The sequence below is a fragment of the Anomalospiza imberbis genome, chromosome 6 (assembly GCF_031753505.1).
Source record: "Anomalospiza imberbis isolate Cuckoo-Finch-1a 21T00152 chromosome 6, ASM3175350v1, whole genome shotgun sequence".
Lineage (NCBI taxonomy): Eukaryota > Metazoa > Chordata > Aves > Passeriformes > Viduidae > Anomalospiza > Anomalospiza imberbis.
In genome coordinates, this window is record NC_089686.1 from 53,791,599 (window position 1) to 53,812,636 (window position 21,038).

At 43.4% G+C, this 21,038-nt stretch overlaps 2 protein-coding genes across 3 annotated transcripts; both read right to left on the reverse strand.

Moving 5' to 3' along the window:
• Nucleotides 1–1,351: 1,351 nt before the first annotated feature.
• Nucleotides 1,352–11,690, reverse strand: LTO1 (LTO1 maturation factor of ABCE1). Of its 2 annotated transcripts, none has more exons than XM_068194214.1 (5): nucleotides 11,604–11,690; nucleotides 10,037–10,142; nucleotides 9,150–9,220; nucleotides 8,584–8,701; nucleotides 1,352–8,232 (listed from the first exon to the last, which is right to left on the reverse strand). In XM_068194214.1, the coding sequence occupies exons 1-5, from the start codon at nucleotides 11,642–11,644 to the stop codon at nucleotides 8,164–8,166; spliced, it is 405 nt and encodes a 134-aa protein (XP_068050315.1). In that variant the 5' UTR covers nucleotides 11,645–11,690; the 3' UTR covers nucleotides 1,352–8,163. The 2 variants fall into 2 exon arrangements, with proteins under 2 accessions (XP_068050315.1, XP_068050313.1); XM_068194212.1 differs by lacking the exon at nucleotides 11,604–11,690 and adding an exon at nucleotides 10,367–10,416 and having other exon boundaries at nucleotides 1,352–7,758.
• Nucleotides 11,691–15,110: 3,420 nt separating this feature from the next.
• Nucleotides 15,111–19,461, reverse strand: FGF19 (fibroblast growth factor 19). Its single transcript, XM_068194215.1, has 3 exons — nucleotides 19,025–19,461; nucleotides 18,829–18,932; nucleotides 15,111–15,966 (listed from the first exon to the last, which is right to left on the reverse strand). The coding sequence occupies exons 1-3, from the start codon at nucleotides 19,326–19,328 to the stop codon at nucleotides 15,634–15,636; spliced, it is 741 nt and encodes a 246-aa protein (XP_068050316.1). The 5' UTR covers nucleotides 19,329–19,461; the 3' UTR covers nucleotides 15,111–15,633.
• Between the last annotated feature and the right edge of the window lie 1,577 nt (nucleotides 19,462–21,038).

Genomic DNA, 21,038 nt, shown 5'->3' on the forward strand with positions numbered 1-21,038 from the left:
CCTCAGACAGCTTTTACAGCTGAGAGAATACGGAATAAACCTGAAAAACATTAAAGCCTACTAAAAGTATGTAAAAAAAGAATGGACCTAGGACAGGAATTAGATATTACTACAAAATATAATGAGAAAAAAAATTATAACCTCTGTTCCAATACACAATCCAAAATATCTCTGAAAATAAGGGTTGCACATTACTTCTTATTATTTTCAGAGCTGAACACAGGAGAAACAGCTGATTTTCAGTGGAGATGGTCAAGCTTATAACCTATGTATTTGATTATTTATCCTGTGAAATTATTTCTGCCTTAAAAAAAATTATATAAAAGGCCAAGTGCTTGTCTTCCCTGTCACAAATTAGAAATTCGGGTCTGCCTTCTGAGTTTCCCATTGACTAAACTTTATGTTACAACTGATTCTGTGCAGCGAGTGCAGCACAGGAAATGAAAAATGAAACTGCAGAGCTAACTTCTAACGTGTTAATCGTTGTCTAGTGCAGAATAAGCTCCTTTCAGGGCAGTTACCACTAGATGGGAAACCACCTGCATCAGAAGAATCCCAGATGAGCTTGTGTGAGCTCGGTGGTTTCCCAGTCATTTCAGCCAGAAACCTGAAGCCTGTGTGGCCTGCTGCAAAATCCCAGATCAGGTGGGTGAAGTAAAACCAGTATAAATGGGGTCTGGTTTGCTCCTTTTGAAATGGGCAGTTTCTCTGTACAGTGATTTACACTGGGAGGTGTAAAACACTGAAAGATGACCTGAACTAAACTCACAGGGACTTCAAAAACACATCAAGCTAAAGCTTAAATTGGTCTGGGCCAAAAATGATTCATTTTTCCCAGCATAAAAAAACCCCAAAACCCCAGAAATAACAAATAGCTTTCTTTTGTATGGCTGATGGCTCATCCCTCTGATCTTAAGTGTTTGAAAACCAAGTGAAGACACACTTAGGGGATCTTGACTTCTGACAAAAATATTGTGCTGATAAAAACATTACAGTGATTCACTGAGAAATATAAACCTGTGTTTGGTTGAATGTGTGAAGTAGGTTTTGCCATTCCCATCTCTTTTATAAATGCTATTAAACTGACTAAGTGTTGTGACTTAAGTAGGTTTAAGCCCACATAGTCAGCTCTATTATTTACATTTTCCTTCTCTTGAACATCATCTCTAAATGCAGACTCCTAAACTTGAATGCTGGGTGAACTATGCCAGTATTATTCACATTGCAAAGGGCAGAAAGACAAGAATGTAGCAAGAAAAACAATTTACTATAGGCTGTAAAAAATACACACGTTCAGCTAGACTACGCTGTAGCTTATTAAAGGGAAAACTACTGTATTTTTTCTATCAAATTGAGACATGTATGAAGAAAAACATCCAACAGACCTCCCAAAAACCTCCCCAGTTCCATTGCTGAATTCAGGCCATTTGACAATCTTAAACCTTTTATAAACACTTAAATTCAAATGCTCTTTATTAAACAATAAACAAGAACTAGCAAATGAAAAAAACTCATAATTCACTTGTATTCAAGCACAGCTGGCATTTTAAGTGATAGAAAAACTCCAGAAGATCGAGGAGAAAGAGAAGGTTGGAGCTGTTGTTTTTAAAAGAATGACCCATGCATGTGAGCTGCATACTCTCAGATTCCTACAATGGGACAATGGCAGTAACGCTATAAATGATGGCATTTTAATGATTTTTAATAAATTCCTGTTGGCATCATTTTATGAGAAATGTATCTCTTCAGATAAACAAGGTATTTTTATGATCCCACAAATATAATTTCTCGTAGAATTGCATTGGCATGGCCAGCATAGATTCCCATGTGTCTTTTTACTGACTCCCACACCATATTCCAATCAAGTGATGAGAAGGATTGGAAATTAGTCAATGGGATTGCACTGATAATGTGACATTTGCCAGACTTCTGATTTTGTTCTTTATGGCCAAGCAGGACCAAATGTAGGAGGAAGGCAAAAGTTATCCATTTGCTTTTTGATTGTCATAAACATTTAAGAGTGATATCAGAAATAGTTCCTTGGTGATCCTATAGTACCTGCCGAGCCTTACATAGACCTGTCTTCCTTTCTGCCTGTGTGAAGACCAGGTATTAAAAAGTCTCATATTTCAGGGAATTCACAGGTACAGATCTCTACCAGCACCAGGAACGCTGAACCAAAGGAGGAATTGTGACATGCAGAGGCCAAGCTCCAGGGCAGGACCCGACACATGGACTGGCCAGAGAAGGAATCTTCCTCTGGATCCATGTGAAGAACAGAGGTCTAGAGCTCTGAGTTGTGCTTATAGCGTGTGCATCACAGAATGGAAATTGCTACCCACTCACCCTTCCCTGCTGAGTAAATAAATTTTAGATTCTATGTTGCTGAGCGGTTTTGTTTCATCCCTCCCACCTGGCTTAATGGCATCCCTGTGACACAGCTTAATTCCCTCACAAGCCATATTCCACAGATGCCTGGTCTCCCGTGACAGCCAGCACATTTGTGGCTGTTTGTGGCTGGGATGTGATTTGTAGCATTAGCAGCAGTCTCCAAGGGGCTGGGCCGAGAGAGGCAGATCCCCACCCAAGGCCCATGAAAGTACCAGCAGTGCATTGTGACAACACCCCTGAGCCAGCCCGAGGCAGTGACCTGGTGTCCTGAGCCACCCTCTGATGGCAAACTGTCTGCAACGGGCAATTGAGCTTTTTGATGTTTCATTTCTCCCCTTTATTAGATTGTATCACTCCAGATTGTTCACAGGGTATTATTTTTGAACAGCTTTCTTTCCTCCCTGAACACCCACAGACCAAAGTTCTTTACATTTGGGTATTTTAAATATGAAGAGCAAAGTTTCAGCCAATGTATGCTGTTAAATTTCCAGAAGACATCATAAATTATTTACTCATACGTAAACATTATTTCTTCTAAGTGCAATACATTTATTTTGTGGGTTTGACTTAATATTTCTGTAGCCATTTCAGTCACTCACTCTGACCATTTAATTCCTTTTAGACAACACATCTGCTAGCCACATATTTTTTAGGTTTCTCTTTCCATGGAGACCCTTGGACTGCAAAGGACCAGAAGGGTTCTTCCCTTATGGATATGACTTTCCAATGTCAGTGAAAGAAGTTTCATCTGCCTTCACTTCTGCATGACAGTGCTCAAGTGTTGCAGAGCCAGACAATGCAAAGCCTCGTGTTTGTGGAACACTGTTTCTCTCCTTCACAGCTTTCCAATCACCAAAATTCAGCCCTCCCACGTTTTTAAATCCCTCTGTAAACCTGCTCAACATGTCTTCAGGAGTCTCTTTCCTCCATGTTTCTGCTGAAGCAGTATTTCAGGCAAATCACAAGGCAAGGCTCCTTGAAAAAGTGTCTCCATCCTTGCTAACACCATTTTTTTCTTTCTCATTAGTTTGAGGAATAACGATGCTACTGGAATTTCCTGAAATTTGTCCTCCTCCTAATGCATAAGAGAACTTAAAAGAAGACCAAGAAATAAAACTATAATAAGTCAGGTTCTCAAAATGTGGTTCTAACAATGTACTTATGGTGAAGTAGGTTAATGCAGTCCCAAACTGTGCTCCAATCATTCTCTACCCTACTAAGGTGTTCTGGCTGTGACACATCAAATGATGCCATAATCCATGTGGGTTTAGGCTTCCAGTGTACTACCTGCCCCACAACCAAGGTCTCCTCAGGAAGGAAATACAGTGCAGATATAACTCCTAGCTCCACTAAGAAATGACATTCTGTTCTGTCTGTTCTTAGTCTCAGAGTCATTTGCTTTTAAACTTCCATTTCAGAAACTGTCAAGTGCTTATTAACAATAACTTCTGTGTATGTGTGTGTTTTTAACAGAGGTAAACGGGGTCTCAAAAATTCAATGTCTGCACATACATTGCAAAAAAAAAAAGCAGGCCAGTTTAGAGAACAATGTAGGCATGTGTTTTTAAACTACTGTTCGTGCAGTCTGGTCAGGGCTGTGTGACACAGTATACAGTGTTTTGTCATCCAAGGAATGTCTTTGATCAAGAGTTTATGCAAGAAGAAAAAAAAAGCCATGAAACCCTAATCCGTTCCCACAGTCCAGTAAACGTGAGCTGGACAAACACTGGACAATAGCAGCAAAGCTTGCTGCTGGAACAATAGCTGCAACTAAAAAAATTACAGGGTTGCTGACTCACAGTTCCTACTATCAAGAAAGATTCCACATAGTGTTGATTATTCCCCAGAATATGCTGGGGAAGATGCTGGAAGTTAAGAAGTGTTGAGATAAAGCAGCAAAGTAAGGAGTTAAAATCAGAAAGGGAAGACAGTGACAAATGCAGAGTTGATTCTGTCTGATGCACAGTCAGAATGCAGGGACTGAATAATCAACCTCCATTCTGCTGAACATTTTGCTAAAATAAAACTCCATGATTTTATTAGGAACAAGTATCAGTTAATTCTATCAGACAAGAGGCCACTATTTCAGATGTCACCCTAACAAATTCTGCACTAGAATTGTGTAGCTTTCTAATTTTTCTGAGGCAGAAGTTTTATGCCATTTCTTATTCCTATTCAGAAGTCTCCCCGAAACCAGATACACAAAATGCTGCACTAGTGCTCAATTAGTTATGGTTATAGAATAGGATAAAATAATTTAAAACATTGTGCAGCAAGCTGCTTTGGAATCAAGTGAAACAATGTCTGAGTTTTTTTCACTTTTCATATATTCCATGGATTTAGGAAGTCTCCCACGTTTCAGATGAGCTTAGTGATCACGTCTACGTCCACACAGTAGTGCAGTATTTGATAAGTAGTGCTACAGAATTCTAGCATGAAAAATGCTGAAAAATTTTAATTACCACACTTAGGGAATATTCCAGTGATTAAGGTGGGAGCATTCCCAGTGTAAATCAAGGAGATATTCAGGTTAGCTACAAATGAACTGATTGTGCAAGCTTACAAAATAGCACACAGAGCTATTATTATTTTTATTATCACCCCAGGCTAGGCTGGTCCTGAAGGTCCAAACCCTGGGACACACTGAAGTGCTTCAGCAGTGCTTTGCTCCAGTTGGCCTTTACACATCAGTCCCAGACACCACAACTTGCAACTGGGAACCTCTCACACCTCCCAAATCCCCTTTTTCCCTGGTGATACATCTACTTCTGTGGGAATGTGTACTGTCACAACTTTATCCATTAAAAAAACAACTCTGCCAGACTGTAAAATGAGAATCTTCATGGTTACTTGCCAAACTATGAAAGCTGAAGTTTTAGATTGCAATTAGACCAGAAGCCATGGTTGTAAGAAGTTGCAAAAGGCACTATTCAAAAGGCACCAAGAATAGAAAGAATTAGAAAACATTACCAGAAATATTAAGTTCTTACTCTAAAGGACTGTGGGATATTAGGGTGCAGGCAGACTTTTGACAGATGGATCTCTCTTTATTCCAATGCAGGAAGTTGTATTTCCAGCCGAAGTTTAAATAAGCATTCATAAATACAGGGCAGGCTCAAACTCTCTCTTGCATCTCTTCAAAAACCAAAACCTATATAAATGTTGAAACTGATTTATTGGAAAATTAAAACTCCAAATTTAATCTCATGTGGAAATGATCACAACCTTGTTTCAGAAAAACAGATCAGGATTCAAATGAGCCAGAGTACGTCTACAGGGTTAGTTTTGAAGCAAACAATTGCACACCCAGATTTTTTTTCCTGATTTATTTCACCCATTTCTGTTGATTACAGATATTCACTCAATGCTGGAATTGATCACCTTTAGTACAGCTGACAAGAAATGGAAAGGGAGTTGCTTAATGAAGACAGAACAAGAATTGTGTTTGGGAACTTTACCAAATGGTATTCAAAGTTTACCTCTCTGCTGATACCTCAAAATTCACTATTTCTTGTACTCATCACACATTGCAGAAAGGAAAATTACAACTCTTCTGGATTGCCATGACTTCAACAGCCTAGTAGTAATGAGCTGTGTATCCATCTTTTAATAAAATTCCATATTCCACAGGCTCAGCTGAGAGATGATCACAAAGAGACAAAACAAGCTAGAATGCAGTCCAGGCAAGTCAGAAATTGGTGAGTGAAATGTTTCAAATATTCCTCCCTAACAACTGAGCTGTAAGTAGGGGTGGTGACTGAGAACAGAGATATATTCTTAAGTCTTACTTCTGCAAAATTTCAAACTTCTTGGACAATCAGCACCAAGCCACAATCTCAATGTCCTGCTTTATTAATAACCAGTATCATAATGTACAAGGTTGCGTATTTTTCTATATCTTTGTGACCCTAAGACAAAGACAAATGAATATTCTTGATGTAACCTGGGTTATAAATCAGGCATACCTAAAACCACAGCTGTAAGTCAGGGATAAAAACACCTCTACAGAATGCTGGGAATGTTCCACTGACACAGCACTGAACGTGACACAAATCCCCTCAAATCACCAAAGAAAACAAAAAAAATGGCACTGAAGAAAGCACACAACTGCACATCCAACAGAATTTTGAACTGTACCTCATTTAATAAATCAAATCAGGCCCACACAAGGTGTGAAACAGCAGATATTCAGAAAAATACAGACTCATGGAAAAAGAGACTCCATCAGTGTGTCCACACAAATGAAACTTAATTAAAGACCTTATTAAAAAATCAAAACCTAATAGATAAGCCTAAACTTGGTATGTCCCAGCTGGAAATCCTGGTTGATACAATACTTATAGTTCAGTATACACACATGTATTTATATAATAATTTATATAATATTATTTTTTTAAAAAATAGAACTAAACAATACAAGAAAATTAGCCACTAAACCAACTTTCCAAATAACAGTCACCACCTGACTGCCAAAGACCATTTCTCTCCTGAGCTGAACAAAAATAATTGTGTTTGGTGCATTTTCTGGGGCAGCATGTTGGCTTGTCACTCACATATCACACACTTCTACTAAACAAATGCTCCACCTGGAGCTCTCACAACCCTGCTCTTGCTTTTACAGACATTTTTGCAAATGAAGAAACAAGAAAAAATTAATTCCTACCTCAGTGTTATTTCATTGCAAAGAAATTCTCCACATAATTAGAATTATCATGAGTGTGTACGTTCTGGACTGTCTATTTTAACCACTTCACCTACACAAATATTTGTGAGCTCCTACAATCCCACACATCCACTAGATGGCTCTGACACTGCCTGTGTGTATCAAAATTCACGTGTAAGACAGTTTAACAAACCAAAAATCTCAAATCTGTCTTCATGAGGCTGAACCGTGCCATGCAGGCAGAGCCACACACACACAGGGTACAGCTGATAGAAGGAATTCTGGAATTCCCTACTGGTATGCAAAGACATCCAGCAGCCCAAGCCAAAGGCTGTTCCAGGTATTCCTCTCAGCTAACAGAGTTAAACACATGCAGCTGGCAGCATCCTTTGATTTGGAACGAGACTGGTCACTTTTCAAGGCTGGCACATAAAAAGCTGGTCTGGGTTAAGAGGTACTAAGAAATACAGTCAATGAGAATCACAACTCTTCTGGCAGTCAGGCTGATCTCACCCACCATTTAAACTGGTGACTTGTAGGGAGGGGTTAGAGTTTGCTCCCTTCCCCCAGCAGTCTGCAAAACTATTGGAAAATCCAGGTGCAAATTCCATATTCTGAGCAGCCATCTTCATCCTTCTCCTGTGCATTCTGACCTCCTTTGTCATTCCATCTTCTCCCCACAAAAATGTTTCCTGCTGCAAAGTCTGCAGGGAACTGATTTTGTTTTCCTTCACCCACAGCATGTACACATTGTGTAAACTGAATGATCTGCATACACAGATTTTTAAGTAACAGACATCCTTTAAACAAGGAAACTGCAAATTCTTGTTTTCCTTTTGAGGAATTATCAGTAAAAGACTAGCAAAGAATTAAAACAATTATTTCTATTTAACAGATTTACACACTAGTGTGTGTAATATCCTAAATAAAACTTGGAGATAATAAATGTTAAATAATATTGCAAGTCCAGTGATTTTTCACTTCCCCTTTAACATCTCTACACTATTTTGATATTTTTTTTAATATAAAAGTAAATAGACACTTTTCCAGTTCTGTTCTTTTAATGTTTTTTTTCTTTGGTCATCCATGTTTATCTTCATTTGTTGCATTCAAAATGTTAGTGAAGATCTCTCATCACCAATTCTAAAATCAGACTGAATATTTAGCATTGAACAAACCTAAAAAAGAATAAACAGAAGTGTTTCAAAGGGTCTGTTTTTCAAGAAGAATGTTCAACAAAACTACCAATTGCTCAATTTCTCTTCTTCTGGTCCCACTTGTAATTCAAATTGTCAAAGATTATTTCCAACCTGCTTTTTAAAGAATATTTTTCCTTTATTTTGCATTTGTTATTGCTGGGAAATTTTCAACTAACAAAGATTTTCACTTAATTTATCTCACTTCAGGTATTTTGCTATGATTGCAGAATGGGAACAATAACTGCTTCACAAAATTTTGGATTGGCTTTAGAAACAAAGTATCTTCAGAAATGAATTTATGTGCTAAAATTACAACTTAATCCTACAAACCTGTTTAAATTTTCCTCTGATTTTTTCCAGATCTTCTTGCAGCTTATCATAAGTGGGGTCTTCATATGGGAATTTCTGAATCATGCCTATTAATGAATCCAAAGCCCTTATCTTTTTGCTAGAAAAAACAAAGTTAATCAAATCAAAAGAAAACACAATGATCCTCACACAGTTTTTTCAATCCATCAATATGAAAATTATATTGATATATAATAATACAGAGCACAAAACCCAGCCCTCCATCCTTCTTTAATTCAACTTCTCCCATTCAGCCCATTGTCAGGTGTGTTCCATATTCTCAAATAAGTAATTATCCAAACTAGGCATTATTCCAAATTGGGAATTAAGCATAATTGACAGATTTAAGGCTTCCATTTCAACTTACCAGTCCAAAGTTGAGAAATATTCAAGAATCAACAAAAATTCTGATTGGATGACTTGTCAAAATAAAGAAATGCAGCCAAAAAGGCAATTCTGGCAGACAGATTAATCAAAATGGGACAAAAAAAAAAAAAAAAGAAGAATGGAAATCACAGCAAAATGACTTTAAGCATTTTTAACCTCACCTGTTCTTTTCATCTGTGCATTTCTGGAGCAGACAGTGCCATGTCAGTGCAAACCCAAGGTAGCAACCAATCTAAAATGAATTAAAAATAGTCATGAAAGAAAGAAAAAAACCCCACAGGACACAGAGCATAGACAGTGGAACAAAATTAAAGCACTACACTGTATCTCACTCTTCAGGAAATTAAATCCTGGGTACACAAACATGTTTCCAAGCTGGAAAGGCTGACAAGTATAAGGTTACCCAAGCCACCCTCTCACTTGATGTGTCTAATCCTGCCTCCTTCTGGAGCTTTCCCAGTATGAGGAGATTAGAGCAATTCTCTCTTATGGTCTGCCCAGGACCATTTTGTACAAACCATCCAGCTCTGGAGACTGCTGTTTGGCATTCTCATCCTGTAACTGTGACAAAATGGAGTGGACATATGGGACAAGTTGAGGTGCCTCCCACCAGTCTCCAGCCCCTGAATTCCTAGAAATGGTTATTGATCCAGGTGTGCCAGCACACAGAGCAGAACAGGAACAGTGCCACAAACCCTCACAGCATCACAATTAACAAAGAGTGCACAAGACACACAGACCTGCCTCTTTATATCTCAAGATTCCATGCTTTTCCTTATGCTGAGCTACAGGTAATTGGGGAGCAGGGGGACCTTTAGCCATAAATTTGGGAAAAAAGATTACCAAAGCTCCATAGAGCAAATAAACAAAACACAACTGCATCTACTGAACTCTCCAGCTCAAAACAGCATCTTTAAAGCAGTTTTATGGGTCCTCCTGGACACAGACAGAGCAGTGAGACACAGCAGGCCTCAGCGTGAAAATTTCTGTGTGGCAGTAATTTTCTAAGGACAAGAAGATTCCAGTGCTGAAGAGTTTCCCCATTTACCTCCGAGCCCATCCTGGCTCCGTGGAGTGCTCCGTACCTCCTGCCCTCAGCCATTCCGGCGTGGCTGCCCTCTGCAAGCCCCTCCTGGTAGCCCTCCCCGTGGAACCTGGGAGTGCAGAATCACAGCTTTGTTAATCTCCTGTCCAGCCCTCCCCATGGAACCTGGGAGTGCAGAATCACAGCTTTGTTAGTCTCCTGTCCAGCCCTCCCCATGGAACCTGGGAGTGCAGAATCACAGCTTTGTTAATCTCCTGTCCAGCCCTCCCCATGGAACCTGGGAGTGCAGAATCACAGCTTTGTTAATCTCCTGTCCAGCCCTCCCCATGGAACCGGGGAGTGCAGAATCACAGCTTTGTTAATCTCCTGTCAAGCTCACACTGCACATGAGCACCTCTGGGCAACAGAAACGTGCATCGCCTCCAAAGCTTAGAAATATCACATAAAATCAGTTTAAATTCCAGAATCACAGGCTTGTCTTGGTTGGGAAAGACCTCTGAGACCATCCAGCCCAACCTCTGAATCATCATCACTGTGTCAACCAGACCAGAGCTCTGAGTGCTACATCCAGCTGTTCCTTGGACACCTCCAGAAATGGTGACTCCAGCAGCTCCCTAGGCAAGGCCTGGCAACCTTTTCCATGAATTCCTCCTTATGTCCAACTTAAACCTCCTCTGGTGCAGCTCGAGGCCACTTCCTTTTGTCCTGTCACTTGTCACCAGGGAGTAAAGTCTGGCCCCACATGGGGGGCTCCTGTCAGGAAGTTGCAGAGAGAGAGAACGTTCTCCCTGAGCCTCCTTTTCTCCAGGCTGAGCCACCCCAACACCCTCAGCCACTTCTTATCAGACTTGTGCTCCAGAGCCTGCCCCAGCTCAATTCCCTTCTCTGGACACACTGCAGCACCTCAAAGTCTTTCTTGTAGTGCGGGACCCAGAACTGACCCCACGATTCCAGGAGGGTCATGCCGCAGCAGTGCCCAGAACAGGGGGACGGTCACCGCCCTGCTCCTGCTAGCCACACTACTGCTGACACAGGACAGGATGCCCTTGTCCTTCCTGACCACCTGGGCACACCTGGGCTCGTATTCAGCAGCTCCTGGCCAGCACCCCCAAGCCCTTTCCCTCTGGGATGCTTTCCAGGAGCTCTCCCACTGTCCTGGAGCGCTGCAGGGGGTTGAGGCGGCCCAAGGCTGGACCCGGCACTGGCCTCGCTGACCGTCACCCCGCTGGCCTCAGCCCATCAACCCAGCCTGACAGCGTGGGTCCCACTCTGTGCCGAGACCAATTCCCTCGGCAGCCTGTTCCAGCGTCCGACCAACCTCTGGATGAAGAACCGTTCCCTGGCACCCAACCCAGCCCTCCCCCGACTCAGCTTCAGGCCCGTTCCGCGCTGCTCGGGCTCTCAGAACGCGCAGAGGCGGATTTTCCCCGCCCTCCTCCTCGGGTTCAGCGCTCGCCTTCTTTCCCTGACGCTCCCCTGGCAGCTCCCAGAGGGACGCAGAGGCCCAGGGGAGCCCCGCGCTGCCGAGAAGCCGCTCTGGGGCCGCTGCAGGCTCCCTCGGTCCCCTCACCTCTGCTCCGCCATCACGATCCCATCGAACAGGTCGGCCATGGCGGCGCGAGGCACGCTGGGAGCGGACGGCGCGCGGGAGGGGGCGTGGTTCATACACTCGGGACACGCCCCCTCACGGGAAGCCACGCCCCGTGCCGCTATGGCGTGCGGCCACCAGGGCGCGCCCGAGCACCGCCACAGATCCCGGCCCCCGCCGTCCACGGGGAAACCTCGGTGTCCCAAAAATCCCGCCCCATGTCCCAAAAATCCCACCCTGCGTCCCAGAAATCCCACCCTGTGCCTCACAGCAGGTTGTCCTGACGCTCCCTGAGCTCCGCCAGCCTTGCGCTGCGACCACTGCCGTGCGGAGCCTGCTCCAGTGGCCGGCCACCGTGTGGCTGAGGAGCCTTTTCCCGACATCCAACCTGAGCCTGCCCCCGCAGAGCTTCGGGCCGTTCTCTCGGCTCCTGTCGCTGGTCGTGGAATGATAGAGTTTGCACATCTCTCTCACGTCATATTGGTATCTGTGGCTTTCAAGAAGTGTATTTTTGGTGCATATGCCCACAGTTTTTCCCTGTGAGGGTGGTGCGGCCCTGGCACAGGTTGCCCAGAGAAGCTGTGGATGCGCCATCCCTGGAAAGTGTCCGAGGCCAGGTTGGATGGGGCTCTGAGCGACGTGGAAAGGTGTCCCTGCCCCTGGAATGAAATTGTCCCTAAAGTCCCTTCCAGCCCAAACCAGTGGATTCTAAAACGTAAATATTGTTGGTGTTAATACCCACTCAAACTGTAGTGTGCCGTTCTAGGCTGTTCTATTAAAATACTTACGAGTTGTTACAGATCAACACTGGTCAAAGGAAACATTTATAGTAATTTACAAGCACGTGTTTTAAAGTTAACTTATACTATTTCTTTCCAGATACTTGATGAAAATGTGGCTCTGGGTCACACTATTCTGCCAACCCTGGTGTTGGAATACGTATATTTTTGAGGTAAAAAAGGGAAATTTTATTTAATTTATCAAGTTGTTCCCCATTCATATGCAAAGTACACTGGCAGAGTAGAAAGAGTGGCCCCCAAATTTTCCACCAACAGGGTTTCACTGATTTGAGCAAAGGCAAGAGGTAAAGTGGACGCTATGACTTTGAATTGATTTATGGGTTTTTACACTTCCTCCAGTGAAAGAAATAAAGACGCTCAGTGTCTCCTTTCCTGCAGCCTCCCCGCTCCTCTAACAACTCGTATTTGCACATCACAGCTTCCAGCTGAGACTTCCCAAGGAGACATTTGACACCTGAGCTTAAAAAACCTTTTAGGGCTGTAAAACGTGCTGTTGCAAATGAAAGCAGCGCCATTGTCCCCCTGCCTTTGAGGAGCCCCGATGGGCAGGGGACAGGGCTCTGCTGACCGGTGGTGCTGGTGTTTACATTCCCACAGAACCAAAGGTGCTTTTTGGAGGTTTTGCACACCCGGTTCCTGACCGAGTCAGGTGTCGCAGGGCAGGGGAAGCATTTCCCAGCAATCCTCCCACCTCAAGCCGAGATCTTGTCAGATTTTATAAGCAAAACAGCCAGGTTTGGTCAGAGCTGGGATGGGAAACTGAACAACGAAAACTGAAGCGCTCCAGGAAGTGGTGTGGGTTAATTTAGCTCCTGGCATTTTTCCCTCTGTCTGAATAAATATTGAACCAACCTCTAACCATGCTGTTGCAGGAAAAATCATCGCACTGCCGGTGGAAGAATGTAAGCCAAAGGCATCAGCAAATAGGGTCACGAGAGAGCTCAGTATGATGTTCCCAAAATGTAAGGTTGCCTGTCTTGAGAAATATTGCACCCTTGAGAAATATTGCCAATGTTACACCCACTTTAAAAATCTCTCACTGGTTCAATTAAACTGTGTACCCTCCAAACTCCATTATTTGCCATGTTTCCTGTCACATCTGTGCAATTTTTTAGCAGAAGAGTAAAAGTGACTTTTCTTTTCTTGCCCAAACTTTAAAAGTTCATTCTTATTATATTTTGTTTTCTGTGGTTTTTTTTTGTTGTTGTTTTTTTTGTTTCTTTGTTTTTTGTTTTTTAAGAAAGGTCTTGAAAAGCGTTCAAAGAAAACATAGTGACTGATCAAAACCGGAAATGAAACCCCCTGAAATCTGGAAAGCTTTGGAATAAAACAACCTGAAAATCAGAACTACCTGTTCCAGCACACGAGGAGTGGGAACCCTCCGGATGTGTGGCAGTGGCTCAGCACAAAAGAGAATGGGAAAACACCATGGGAGACGTTTGCCAGCCAAGAAATCTGCTGTTCCTGTGTCTTACAGCATTTCCGAATGGAAACATTCGGGCTCTTTTCCTGCCAGAAACTGACATCTTTTTCAGGCAAAGCTCACCACTTTTCTCCCTGGCAGCACTGGTTAGAATGGTTTCCATTTTTAAATGGTAGCAGCCTTCTACCCACAGGATTTTTTTGTCAAAGGAAGTGGTTGAGTCACCATCTCTGGAGGTATTTAAAAGATATGTGGATATGGCACTTAGGGAGAGACAAAAGAGTCAAGCAGATTTCAGTGTTGAAGATGATTTTCTCTTTTATTGGAAATATACACATTACACTAATGATAATGCACAGAAATTTAAAAATTGGCTAAAATTCTGGCTATTTAAAAATTGGCTAAAAATTGGCTATTGTTGGCTAAAATTCTGTTGATTACAAAGCTTCACAAGATTTGTTACAACTAAAAAACCCACCTTCACAAGTATATAAATAGAATTTTGAGCATAAATAACAGTAGCAAAATAAACAGATGTATGTATTCAATAAATTAATTATAAATATTGCATTGGCAATGAAGTGCTAGGGCTTTTTTTTTTTTTTTTTTTTTTTTTTTTGGTACAGAAATCTCTATTATAAATGAACCTTTGGAAATAAGTAGAATCCCTGAACCATCCTTTTTTTTTTTTTTCCCTTTGGCTTCACCTTGGTTATTCCTCCATTGAATCTTTTCAGAGGGAGAACAGAACTTGAAGACATCGAGTGCCTTGGCCAGAGGTACTCACAATCCCTTCTTGCAAGGAGAATCCTGACCCAGTTCTGCAGCTTTTAACTCACTAAACCATTTCTCCACTGATTCCCATGGATGCTGAATCAAGCCTGGAAGTGACTTGAAAGAATTTCTGATGGTTAAAGGTTAAAAACAAAAACCTATTTTACGACTGATTTGACCTATACATCCGTTCTCAGTGTTTTTCTGTTTGCTAATGACATATACATGCTTATATACAACAGAATCTTCATTTAAACATTCATTTGAGCTGCTCATTCCCTACCTGATGAACATCAATTCTAGCCCTGGGCACTCTTCCAACACCACACTGAATCCTCACTGATTTTAATGAGAACTCTGCTGGATGATTCTGATGCCACAGAGAACATAATTTAGCCTACAAAGGAAATCAACGATCAAGTTTCCCAAAGTACTTCTTAGCAGTAAGGGAAGTGAGAATTTTTTCCTTTCTTCTCTTATTTTCTAAGGGAAGAAAAAGCACAAAATACAAGCAGATTTGTTTTTTCAGTAGTATGCTTTCCATAGAAAGGTTTCCCCAGAATGTTGTTAGCAGCCTTTTAAGAAGCAGCATTAACTCAAGTTACATCTGGTAGGATGTTTTCCTTCATCTAGTTTTGCTCCAAGTGTTTGAGTTTGAGGTCTCTGAAGAGGAAAAGGTTTTCTGCATTTGCTCATATGAGCTGCTAAAACAGGTGAGTATATGTGGAAGTGAAGCTGGCGTAGAAAAACTAGTTATTTTATCACCACCAATGGAGGAATTCTGATAAGGCTGCTAAACTTTTTGCATTTGATTCTTCTTTTCCAAACAAAACTATGGATAGGCAATTCTTTAGACTATAGAACAGCCTCTTGGCTCTCATCTCTTACAGGTACAACAAGGACGAGGCTGGCTCCATACTCAAACACACAAAAAAGTTTCCAAATATCACTACACAAAAAGCTACAAACCCTGCAATACTTTTCAATATTTCTGTGAAAATGTGTGGGAGCACAATCAATTCTGGAAGCTGGGGCTCTTCACTGGGGACAGTTTGGAGGCAATGCCAAAGGGGTCCATGCTGTCTGTCTCCAGGGGCGAGGAGAAGGCCTCTGGCTCAAAGGCCTGGCTGTAATCACCATATTCACCAAAGTCTGCTGACTCCATGGGCACAGTGTTGATCATGGGCAAGAAGTGAGACAGGGGAAGGAAATCTTTCCCCTTGAACTGCTGTCTTTGTTTGGCACTGCTCAAAGACACTGATATTCCATGTTTTTTGGATCTATACACATTGTAGCCATCTGGGCGAATCTCCTCCTCAAAGGAACAGTCTTCAATGGAATACCTGAGCTGAAAAGCAAGGAATAGTGAGAATTACAATTACGCCCACCAGGCTGGTTGTATTCAACCACAAAACAAACCTTGGTTGGGAAAAGTCCTAGTCCCTCAGTGGGGGTATCCTGGCTTTCCCAATCACTATTCTATTCTATTCTATTCTATTCTATTCTATTCTATTCTATTCTATTCTATTCTATTCCAGAACCCCTGAAATTCTTTCCATGTCCATCGCATTAAATAAGCTTTGAATCCTGGGATGTGCTTCTCCACAGCCACCACACTTATCCTGTCTGAGCACTGGGAAAAAAGTCTCAGATGCCAGAGCTGATTTAGATGAATTGTCCTTAATTGCAGTCATAAATCCTAATCCAAATATATAACTCCTGCTCTCTTAGAGATTTGTCTGTGCAAGGGCTTCAGCATAAGGTCTGTAGAAAGGCAGAGTGGCCTATCAGTAAAACAATGCTAAAAGGTAATTTCCACCTTTTCCCACTCTGAATTTACTGAAATTGCCAAAGACCCTCTCACAAAGTGTCATTTTCATGTTAACATGAGAACTGTAGGATTAATACCAGCACAAGTTAGGACTTTGTACAGAAGAATTTATTTTCTTAGGTATGAATTTGTAAGATTACATTTGGAATGGCCTGTACAGATATTATATACCTGTAACATATTAAGTTATATATATATATATATATATATATATATAAAATATTATATTTGTATATTGAACCCATATCAGCAGGTCAGACCTCTCTAGATCTTTACACCAGTACTGTGTTTCTTACAACTCTGTTGCTATTTCAGTCTCAGCTACTGCAGGTGATTGAACCTTGGTCAACAAAAGAGAATTGCTGATTATGTCTCAGTCTGCAGAGACAGAAATGTCCTTACATGAATGTTCTGCCTGTCTGAACAGAGAGCATATTTAAGATTTTTGGGCCTTTCTCAGACACCCTCAGTAACACGGAGTAAAATTAAGGGCATGCATTTGGTTATCTTTCACAAGCATGTTTTAAATTAATAAAGTAATTAAAAAAAATTATTTCTTCAAATAAAATGGTGCTATATTTATCTTTACACACACACATTATATCTCAGAAAAATATGTGTATGTGACAGAAAATTGGGGCTGGATTGTTGGCTGTCTTTATGAGTGCTCAGCCTTACTAAAAAAAGATGATGAAATAAAAAAGATTATTGCTCAGGAAGTGCACATTACAAAGAACAGATATTGAATGAGTCTCTGTGTGTCAGCTATACCTTTCCCTGTTCACTACATTGGGATGGTCTCCAGTCTGTTTTTTTAAACAAGTACCAAACAGACTTTTTAAGTATTTCCAGATTTTTTTTTCCCACAGGAGGAGTCACGGTATGTCAGTAGATTCAGCATTTCCCCTAAACTACTGACTACAGCACACAGCACATTCAAAAACCAACCCCAGTCATCAGTTTTCCAGTGTCAAAACAGGCCAAGCTGCAGGAGCACAGGTTCAGCCCCCAGACACCGTGTTTGCCCTTTTGTTCTCCCAGTCCTGAGCGTGGTGCTGATAAGGTAAAGATTTACCTGCAGAGCTGCCTGGCTGGGCTGTGAGCACAGAGGTGACAGCAGGTGTCCCCAACACGGGGGTGGGACAGCACAGCTACACGCTGTTGTGTTTTCAGAATAAAACCCCAGCCTGCATCGAATACGCTACACCAACAAATGTTGGTGTTCCAGTCAATGTGTATGCCTTCAAAATGGTGCTATAAGAAAGGCAATTTAAATTTCTGTGATTACTCAAGTTCAGCTGGTAGCACCAATAGGAGCAGAATCCAGGCTCTGATTTGTTTTGGATATACATTAAAGAATTCAGCTAATAATTGACCTACCATATCATCTGAACCTATGCACCTCATCTCAGCCTCGACTGATTTGAGCCCAGAAAAGCAACGAAATTCAGAAAGAAAGGCTTAATTCTGTGATCCGCATTCTTAATTTCAATCACATTCAGAAACATCAGTGCTGCTGTTATTAAAGATACTGGGAGTTTTGAGAATGGGCCAAGTCCTTTCCTGATTAAAATCAGCAGAAATTTTCCTGGAGTAATCAAAAAAGAATCAAGCTGTATCTTTACTGTGGCATCATGAAAAGACATCGCTCTGTAAAACTCAGGCTTCTGTACAGACTAAATCTGAACTGCACCTGTCAAATTCTAGAGTCAAGAATGTGTTCACATGCCTTAAAAATGAGTTTATGTCAATGACTAATTTCTAAACCTAGTGAAAAAGCTGATCTAGTGGCATCAGAGGGGCATGTAACCCCCCAAACATTCAGAGTCCCGCAGCTGTGCTGTTATAGCAGGGCAGAAGTGAGGCAGTGGAGAAGCATCCTTTCCCCCTCAAAATCCTTTTCTTTTCTGCAATTTCCTAAGAGATGGCAACCCATGTTCCTGGGAGTTGTATGCCTGGCACTGGCTGCAACTCTTCTCCAAAGAAGCAATAATTTTTTTTTTTTTTTTCAGAATACAGTGAGAAATTACTCATATTCTACGGCAGAGTTTAATCTATTCCTGCAGCAGAATCACAATCTCCCACCGATGAGAATTTTAACCTAAATGCAATTTTGCCCTGGGCTGTACTTTCGGTATATTTTGGCAGGGGACACGCAAAACATCATTTACTCTAAATGACGTTTCCTTTCTGCCCTCTAACAATCCCCACAGCCTCGGGCAGTGACGGTGACGAGAACCGCAGGTCCTAGGGAGAAGAGGCGGGAGAGGTGGGGGAGGGACGGTGGCGGACACCTGGAAGCGTTGTTACCCCGTGATTAGACCACGCCGCTGTTCCAGAGCGGAAAATCCCCACGGGGACAGCAGCGCGGGTGCTCACCTGCCCGTGCAGCCGCCCCGCCTCGTCCATGCACAGGTACCGGGAGCTCTGCACGCCCTTGATGGCCACGGTGCGCACGGCCACGGCGCGGATCTCCAGCAGACCTGCGGGCAGACAGAGAGAGGGGACAGCAGTGTCACCCCCGCGGCCCCGGCCCTGCCCCGTCCCCGTCCCCATCCCCGCCGCCGCCACTCACTCTGCGGGCTCTGGCTGCCGGCCGCGTCCACCCGGCCGTCGGCGCCGATACGCAGGAAGCAGCTGAAGAGCCCGTGCTTGCTGGCGGTGTAGAGGTGCCGCAGCCGGATGGGCTCTCCCCAGCCGTAGTTGAGGTGCGGGCCGGCGTCGGGCAGTGGCAGCGGCAGCGCGGAGGCGGCGGCGGCCGCCAGAGCGAGCAGCGCCAGCGCGGCGGGGCGCAGCCCCATCCCGGCGCGGCGCCTCGGGGCTGTAGCGTGGCCGCAACCGCCCCCCGGCCTTTTATAGCTCGCCGTTATCAGCTCCATCGATCCGGCCGCATCCGATATAGAGCCTATTTCATAGCCGCATCGGTCACTCCCCCGAAAATATTAAGCGGGTGACACCCTAAAGTCGCTTCCTCCGCATCCGCATGTCCGAGCTCTCTGCTCCTGCGAGGCTCCGGCCGCGGTCCCAGGGCACTGCACGTCCAGCAGCCCCGATGTGGCGCCGGGACGGGGACCGGGGGTGGGCGTGTGTGTACCCAGCCCACCCAGTGACAGGAGGCTGCCCCGCTCCCCGCCGCGGCTCAGCCCCTGCCTTCGCCCTTGCCATTCCTGTATTTCATTTCCCTTTTCAGAAATCAAAGTGTTGCTGCCTAAACCTGGGTTCGCCTCTCCGGTAGGGGCCGAACGCTGGGGGAATGGGACAGCCGCTCCCGGTCCCGGGCAGCCGGCGGGGCACGGCCGCACACGGCGCTGGTACAGCCCGGCCTGGCCCTGCAGAGCCCGGTCCGGCCAGGTACCGGCGGCTGCAGGTGTCCCGGCGCGGCTCCCGGCTGGATCCCCGCCCGGCCATCCCCGGCCGTGTCACTAGATGGAGCCTGGCCCCTGGGATGCGGCTGCCTCGCCTCGGGGGAGCCGCTCTGCGGGCGCTCTCCAGCTCCTGTTTGACCCCACTTCTTACAAAGAGACTGGGAGGAAAAAATCCTGGGTGAAATAAAACTGCATCGCCCGATTTAAGCTTCAAACAGAAATTTTCTTCTGGTCTGCACATGGATTTTTTCCACGTGGGCTCCTCCCAGGGAGCTCACTCAGCGAGTGCCCCTGGAAAGAAGACACACAAATTTGGGGGTTTTCCACCGTATTTGCATCTCAGACATATTTAAAGGGATTGCTGCCGACTTTTCTGCTGTACATTCAAAGTAATCATTGAAGGAATTTTCTCAGATTCCCAAAAAGAAAACTGGTTAATTTCATAAAGAATTCCCCCCCCCCCCCCCTCCCAGGACATTAAATGACAATTCAACAAGATATAACCCCACCTCCAGACCATCTTCTCTGAAACACAAAGCTTCAGTTAGATTCCACATACTGTTTTTATATTTTGCTACTTGTTCACTTTCATCCTTTTGTCCCTGCACTTGCATCTCCCTCCTGCAAACACTCCCACAAAAAACATTTCATCATAAGCAATCTTAGTTCAGTGAGTATGTGCACATAGACAAGCTACACAAAAATTCAGAGGCTTATAGGATGATATCTTGCACTTATTTTCATGTGCAACTTCAGGTGTATTTAACTGGAGTTAACGACATCGATCAGTCGCATTTGGATGATCAGGGTCTTGCATAACAAACTCACTGGGAACAAGGGATTGAATCTGATCAATCACTTCAAAAGCAGCTACTGCTGTTGATTAGCTTTGGGCATGTTTTGGTGATCAGCTTGAAACACCTAGAAAAGAACCTAGTTTTTCCCTACATGATTGCTGAATAATTAATAAGGATTAAGACCACTTTTCGTTCAGGTGTCTCCTGCTGCATCCTCCAAATCATGTGTGGGCCAATTCTGGTCTTCCTTACATCACGGAAGTTCACAGTATTATAAGCCCAGTAAATAATACTAAGGCATGCAAGTCCCTAATTCTTTTTTTCCTCTGCAATGTTATTACATGGCTGCTACAAAGGCAGTTCCTGCCCAGCAACCCTGGGCCCCACAGCAGTTGTGCATGTAACTCATCCTGGCATTCTTCAAGGT